The sequence below is a fragment of the Loxodonta africana genome, chromosome 1 (assembly GCF_030014295.1).
Source record: "Loxodonta africana isolate mLoxAfr1 chromosome 1, mLoxAfr1.hap2, whole genome shotgun sequence".
Taxonomy (NCBI): Eukaryota; Metazoa; Chordata; class Mammalia; order Proboscidea; family Elephantidae; genus Loxodonta; species Loxodonta africana.
Window position 1 is genome coordinate 230,605,105 of NC_087342.1, and position 7,733 is coordinate 230,612,837.

General features: G+C 45.1%; 1 protein-coding gene across 2 annotated transcripts in view; it reads left to right on the forward strand.

The window, feature by feature from the left end:
• SLC22A1 (solute carrier family 22 member 1) overlaps positions 1-3,605 on the forward strand; it is a 38,702-nt gene extending 35,097 nt beyond the window's left edge. The window contains exons 10-11 of one of the 2 annotated variants that reach the window (XM_003419207.3): positions 979-1,078; positions 3,539-3,605. In XM_003419207.3, the coding sequence (XP_003419255.1) occupies positions 979-1,078; positions 3,539-3,605 (167 nt within the window). Of the gene's footprint in view, positions 1-978; positions 1,079-3,538 lie in introns of those variants that run through there. The other variant, XM_023559348.2, reaches the window with a different exon arrangement.
• The last annotated feature ends 4,128 nt before the right edge of the window (positions 3,606-7,733 follow it).

A 7,733-nucleotide genomic window follows, 5' to 3' on the forward strand; every position in this document is an offset into this window, starting at 1 on the left:
TATCTTCTGTCTACCTACCTACCTGTCTGCCTGCCTATATACCTACCTACCTACCTGTCTGCTTTTCTACGTCTCTATCATCTATCTAATCTCATCTCTATTTATCACCTACCTACCTACCTACCCGTCTGCCTGTCTGCCTGCCTGTATACCTACCTACCTACCTATCTGCTTATCTTCCTATCTCTCTATCATCTATCTAATCTCATCTCTCCCTGATGTAACTAGTCAAAACCGAGTTTCACGTTGTTCTTGAGTTTCCTGAATTAACAAGTACCCTAATACTTAAACTTCACTTGACGGCAACTGATTTTGTTTGTTTTCTATAGAACTTGATACATATAAGTAAAATTATGATAATATTTCTTTTTTTCACTATGGCATTTTCCCAGTTCACCTATTGCTTTAATTTTCTTTGCTTGATGTTCCTTAAGGAGCCCTGGTGACACAGCTGCTAACCAAATGAGCCCTGGTGCTCAGCTGCTAACCAAAAGTTTGCTGATTTGAACCCACCAGTGACTCCACAGGAAAAAGGTGTGGCAGTCTGCTTCCATAAAGATTACAGTCTTGGAAACCCTATGGGACAGTCCTACTCTGTCCTACAGGGTCTCTGTAAGTTGGAATCGACTTGACAGCAATGGCTTTGGCTTGATGATGCTCCTTACAACTTTTTGTTTTTTAACTGGTGTCTCTCACACCTGCTGTATCTAGACATCTCTTTAATTAGCTGTAATTACCCTGGTAGCATAGTGGTTAAGAGCTATATCTGCTAACCAAAATGTTAGCAGTTCAAATCCACCAGGCACTTCTTGGAAACTCTGTGGGGCAGTTCTACTCTGTCCTATAGGGTCACTATGAGTCGGAATCGACTCGATGGCAATGGGTTCGTTTTTTTTTTTTTTTTTTTTTTGTAATTACCTCTGTAAATGGTATTGCCTGTGCTCTAATCACTCTGTGTGAAATCTCTTCCCTTTGAAGCGGTGTTTGGCCTAGTGGCTGGAGGAATGACCCTACTTCTTCCTGAGACCAAGGGGATGGCTTTGCCAGAGACCATCGAGGACATTGAGAATCTCCGGAGGTGACACTCTGGGGAGCTTGGGGATGCGGGGAGCCTAAACAGGGTCAAGGGACCACTTCACAGTCCATTTCCTCCATGTTCGAGGTTTAGGGGAGCTTTACATATATTGGGGTGCCTTTTTAATCGCTCCTTGAGCTGTTCTCTATGGAAACAAAACACAACGGTAAGTGACTTTATGCAGGGAAAGAGTAACCAGGTGGCATCGAGTCGATTCCGACTCATGGTGACCCCGTGTGTGTCAAAGTAGAGCTGCTCCATAGGGTTTTCCTGGCTGGGACCCTTTGAAAGTGGACGGCCAGGGCTTTCATCTGAAGCATCACCAAACTATCTTTTCATTTAGTTGCTTAGCGCTGAACCGTTTGCGCCACCAGGGGACGAACAGAGGGTATGGACGCGCATTTTTAGTTGGCAATATTCTGTCCTAAACTGCTGGAACAGAAAAAGGTTTATCTGGGGTGTTGACTGAAGGGGCTCGGGACCCCCAGCTCACCCCCAGAGAGTTAATCACTCAGAGTTGGGAACATTGCTAAATCAATCTTCTGTTCTTTTAATAATTGTCAGCTCAGATTCTTTACTGATTTTCTGCCCAAAGAATGACTTAAATTTTTCATCCTTGCAACAAAGACAAGTGCTTTAGTGGAGGCTAAGATTTTATTCTTAAAATAACAGGAAAAGAAGGAAAGAAAGTGTGTGACGAGGTGACCTCTAGGTCCCTCTGCAGCCCCAGGCTCCATGATGCCACAGCTATGATACACGAGTCCCTGTAGGTGGAGATAGAAGGGTCTGGGGAGTCAGAAAGACCTGGGTTCAAGTCCTGATGGGGCCCCCTCCTTGGCCTCAAGACTTTGGGAGAGTGATTTAAAATACAAAGCCTTGATTTCCTTACCTGAAAAACAGCCATGATAATACTTAACATACATGGATGCTGTGAAAATTCAGCAAGATTAAAGCAGGCATGGCACTAGTTTTTTAGGACCTAATCTATTGCTTAGCATTTGGTAGGCCTTCAATAAGTACTAGAAATTTTTTCCAACCTTATTGCATATTGTGTGATTTTCTTACTGAATCTCAATTTTTAACATTTATAAGAATCACAAAGAGAGCTTGCTAGAATGCAGATTCCTGGGCCTTCTAGGTGTTTGACTTAATAAGTGAAGCGTGCGACCCAGCAAGCTGCACTTTTAGTAGCTCTGGACATGATGCCCACATGGGTGCTGTGTAAACTCCACTTTGAGGAATTCTGAATTATACAGTGCCTTATATTAATATTAATGGTAAACCCATTTTTTTAGTTGTAGACAATTTGGTTCTTTTTGGTCTGAAGTGATAGAAATACACAGCTAACATTGTGTTGCCTGATTTAAAAATGTTTCATTTTAATTTGCCAGGAGGTCCTTGGTCCTCATCTAGGATGTTTTTGTTTAATCACTCCTCTCCGTCCTGCCTTTCTAGGGGAGTTCCTGCTCTGAGCCCCATGCCCCCTGTGCATCTTGTACCCCTGGACCCCCTCTGTTCTCGACAGCACCCTTCACGTGTTATAACAGCACTGTTTCATCATGTCTTCACCACTATGCTGATTCCATAAGTAGTCGCCCCCATCTGTTGCCAGAGAGATCAATTCTTCCTCTTCCCTACTTTTAAGGGAAAAAAACATCAGAGACTGGGAATAATGGTAATACCAGCTAACATTTATGGATGTGTCAACCATGTCTTTGAAAGCTTTGCATGCATTCTCACTCAGTCCTCTCATAATGCCATGAGGCCACTACAATTGTTATCATACCCATTTCACAGGTGGAGGAAATAATGACAGGAAACTCTGTGGGACAATTCTACTCTGTCCTATAGGGTCGCTGTGAGTTGGAATCAAATCAATGGCAATGGGTTTGATTTTTGGTTTTGGTTTACCGAAAGAGTCAACAGATTCAAATGGAACGTTGAGTATAATGGTGACTGAGCTAGGCAGCAGCATGATCGATGTTCTGCTTCACAGGTCAGCAAACCTCTTCTGTAAAGGGTCAGGTAGGAAATATTTTAGGCTTTGGGGCCATATGAAGTCCACGGCCACTACTCAGCTCTGCCGTTGTAGCGTGAATGTAGCCATAGGCAATACGTAGGCAAATGAGTGCAAACTAAGTTCCAATACAACTGTACTGATGGACATTGAAATATGAGCTTCATCTGTTTTTCAAATGTCACAAAATACTTTATCTTAATTTTCTTTCCAACTATTTAAAAATGTAAAAAAGGAATCTTAGCTTGCGGGCTGTACAAACACAGGTGGTGAGTCGGATTTGGGCCACAGCCTGTGGTTTGCCAACCTTTTCTCTATTTTATTGGTTGCTGTCCTTGCCCTTTCTCTTTTTCCTGAAAACTTATCCCTGCATACAAATTTGCAACAGTTCCTTAATTAAGATATTGATTATCGTAATTGTAATTTTTTATTTTTGGTTGCTACAGGAAAGCAAAGCCCAAGGAAAACACAATTTATCTTCAGGTCCAGACATCAGAGTTCTCTGGGACCTAAGACAAACATTTCTCTGGAGACTGGATGGCGGAGAGACGACTATGGAGCCATCATCTGAAGAGGTTCTGGAAGCCCTTACATCCACACTCTTCCTCATACTTGTCTGCCCCCAAATCAATATCGACCCTGAAGGATTGTGTGAGTGGGCTTTGTTTTGTTTGCTTTCTTTAAAGTCCCCCAAAGCCCTGGCTACCTTTGATGTTGGTGGTGACCAAGCACTTAATTATCTAAAGTATTTTGAAGACCCAATAGAACTCAAATGTTGTATAATAAAGAGGTCTGTGCAACTGGTTTTCTAGAATAAGTATTGTTTCATTCGCTATCTGAAAGAGAATACCTTTGTGTTGGCAGGTATCTGTGTTGGCAAAAGCGTTTCAACATACAGTTCTTTCTTTGCGGGCACTTGTTTTTTGAGTATGGCTGCTCTTTTGGCCAGTTGCTGTCAAGCTGACTCCAACTCATGGTGTCCTCACGTGCGTCAGAGTAGAACTTGCTCCGCTGGGTTTTCGAGAGCTGATTTTTAGGAAGTAGATTGCCAGGCCTTTCTTCCGAGGTACCTGTGGGTGGATTTGAACCACCAACCTTTTGGTTAGCAACTGAGCCTCATTCAAAGACCAGAAGCATTATTGTCCTTGTAGGGAAGAAGTTTCTGCCAACTACGAATATTTTATTCTATTTCACTATTGGTTTTGGTTCTTGTTGGTGATTCCAGAAGGTGAGCAAATATGCCAACTATGAAATATCACAGTGCAGTAAATATATCAAAAGGAGTTCAGTTTGCTATGAGTTAATGTCCTTCTTGAGCCCTACGCAGTGATTAATTACTGGGGTACACAAAAAATTTCATTAAAAAATTTCTTCACCTGTGAGACAAACTATAAAGGCAACATAATAGCAAGGCTTCAGGGTACATTGGAAACAAAGTTTTTAAAGCAAATTAGAGATGCTAATTAGAGACCCAATGAAATAGATGTGGTTGTATTATACACATTGTTGGCATGAGTAGCCATAGTGATTTGAGGGAGTTTGGGGCTGAGCAGGGAAGAAAAGATATGACCATGAGATGCCAGGGATGCACAATTTACTTATTAGGGCCCATCCACTGACAGCCGCATGCAGGGTGTGGTCCCCATGGCAACAGGTCTGCCAGAGGCAAGCGGTGCAGGGAGCCACCAGAAGGGGAGGAGGGCATGGAAACCCCAGGGAAGAGGTGAAGGCAGGGGGGCTTACGTGTGCCTTCCAGCTGCTCTTCTGCAGCAAGGTGGCGGAGTCTGTGGGTCGGAGAGCATCAAGAACGGACACCGGGGGTCCTTATAATGCAGGGCTTTATCTTATCCAGGGGTAGCAGGAGTCCCTGTGTGGTGCAAACCGTTAACACACTGGGCTGCTAACCCAAAGGCTGGAGGTTTCATTCCCCCCAGAGGTGCCTCAGAAGAAAGACTTGCTGGTCTACTTCTGAAAAATCCGCCATTAAGAACCTGTGGAGCAGTTCTGCTCCGACAACGTGGGGTGGCTGTCAGAAGTGACTCGACGGCAAGTGGCTGTCGTCGCAGGGCTAGCGGACGGGTATGGTTTTGTGGGGCAGGTAAAGCAGGCAGGCTCTAAGCGGCTAAAAATCATCTTCTTTGGGCTATTGTTTAAAACGATTGGATGTGTACAAATTTGAGCTTGGGGCAGGTGCGCCTTTACTGAGCTAGTGGGACCCAGCTGGCTATAAAGAAGTAGATGATCTGGAGCCAATACGCAGGCTGTCTTTGGTTCATTTACATAACGCCAGCTGAGACTAAGCCGTGGTCACAGGCCACAGGGACTCGAGCTCATGGTATTGGCACTTTGGTAATTCCTTAGAGAATGGACATTGGCAGCTTGGGAACCTAAAGCTTTTTCCTTGGCCAACAAACAAACAAACAAGGCCTTGTCTTCCAAATTCTGTTTTGAACTACAATCTGGATACACAGAAGGAATTTGGTGCTTCATTGCAGCTTCTCCAAACCCAAGCCTTCTGCTCTGTCTTGCATTTACTCACCATGATAATCATACAGTTACTGGTTATAAATATGTAAACTGCAGGCTTTGAATAATTTTTTTTTCCAAATGTGCAGCAAAAAAGTCTCTCATCTTTCTTAGAATCTTTTTGGCCAAACTTCTGAGGAAGACTTAAAACAAAGAGTGGCCTTCGTTACAAAAAAGCAAAATCCAAACCCTGCAACTGTCTGGCTGCGCTGTAGACTTGTACCAGAAAGGAGAGCATGTGCTGGTCTTGTAGGGTGCAGCTCAGCACCATGAAACGCAAAACTTCGGATCATGGGTAAGAAGGGCAGATTCTGTGGAAATCCTCACCTCTGGGTTTTTTTTGGGCTGCTATACTGAGTGTGAGGGAGGGCTATTCCAGGTGACCCGTTTTAAAATAGGGTCCCACTGAAATGAATTGTATTGTAACGTTGCCTGATGTATCACAGAGGTGACATTGGGGAGCCCTCTCCTCTTGCCTGTCTCATTGTGGCTATAATTCAGCCAAAGCAAATCTAGATAGAATTGGGGTGTGAGGTGAGTCTGTGAGGAAGGCAGAAATGAAGTGGTTGTGGTGAGATGTGTCTTCAATACAGAAAAAGCCTGTGGCCAGGACCCAGGCATCGGAGATGTGAAAAACCTGGCTGTGCTGGTTGAGGGCGCTGTGGTGTGGCATGAGCCCTTCTGCACCTTGGTGAGGCGTGGGGCTTCTGTTAAGACAAGCATGTCTGCAGCACCATTGCGATATGCGTACGTCTGCAGCACCGTTGGGAGGGTGGCTCTTCCTTCAACAAACGTGTGTCGAGGCCAGTAGCACACCTCGATCGTCCTGGACTCTCAGGAAAGCCTAAAGGCAACGGCAGGTTACATAAGTTGCAGATCACGAGGATGTTAAAATTCACAGGGGCAAGGGAGCGTCTGAAGGCAATGTAGGTCGTTCAACATGGAGGAGCAGCAGTCCAACCTTACAGGAAACCAAAAACAGCAAACCAGGTGATGTCGATTCCGACTCATGGCGACCCCACGTGTGCAGAGTAGAACTGCTCCATAGGTTTTCAAGGCTGTTTTGGGACCTTTTGGAAGCAGATTGCCAGGCCTGTCTTCTGAGGCACCTCTGGGAGGGCTTGAACCGCCAAACATTTGGTTAGCAGTCGAGCGCTTAGCCATTTGCACCGCCCAGAGACTGCAACCTCTTAACAGATGGAGCAATTTGAAGGTCTCAAAAATCCCCTCTCCAATCCAGCCCCAAACATTTCCTCAATGCTTAGAGTTCATATTTAGAGATTTATTCCTGTGGGTCTTAAAAGCCAACCACTCTGGTGGAAGAAGAGGTAAAACCTTACCTTGGTAAGCAAGCAAGTAGGCCAGCAACAGCAGTGTGGGGTGGCAGCCGGGGGATTGGAAGCCCAGAGACTGGGGGAGAAGGGCGAGATGAGGGGAGGATGCCAGCCCTTTCAGCCTCCTGGCCTGCTGCACTGTTTCGCCTGAGGGAGGCAGCATTGTGTCACAGTAGGAGATGGGACCTTGTTTGAGCCGGACAGGGTCCTAACCTCCCCTCTATCACTCACTGATTTTATGACCTGCAGCAATTCTTTACCTGTCTCCTCCTAATGCCCACAGTGCAGGTGGCCTGTGAGGATTAAGTGAGAAATACATGGATGTTTGAAAAGCACACTGTCAGAGGTCAAAGGCACATAGTCAGCACTTGGAGACTTTTGCTCCTCTGGTCGGTACTGGTGGGGGAAGGGGAGCGCGTTATGATTAAAATGAGAGGACCAAAAACCAAACCAAACCCATTATCATTGAGTTGATTCTGACTCATAACAACCCTACAGGACAGAGTAGAACTGCCCCATAGAGTTTCCAAGAAGTGCCTGGTGGATTCCAACTGCAGACCTTTTGGTTAGCAGCCATAACTCTTAACTACTAGCCACTAGGGTTTCCAAAACGAGAGGACCGGAAAAAAAAGAACCAAACATGTTGCCATCAAGTCAATTCTGGCTTATTGTGACCCTATAGGACAGAGTAGAGCTGGCCCATTGAGTTTCCAAGGAGCACCTGGTGGATTGAAACTGCCTCCTTTTTGTTAGCAGCCGTAGCATAATGAGAGGACAGAGG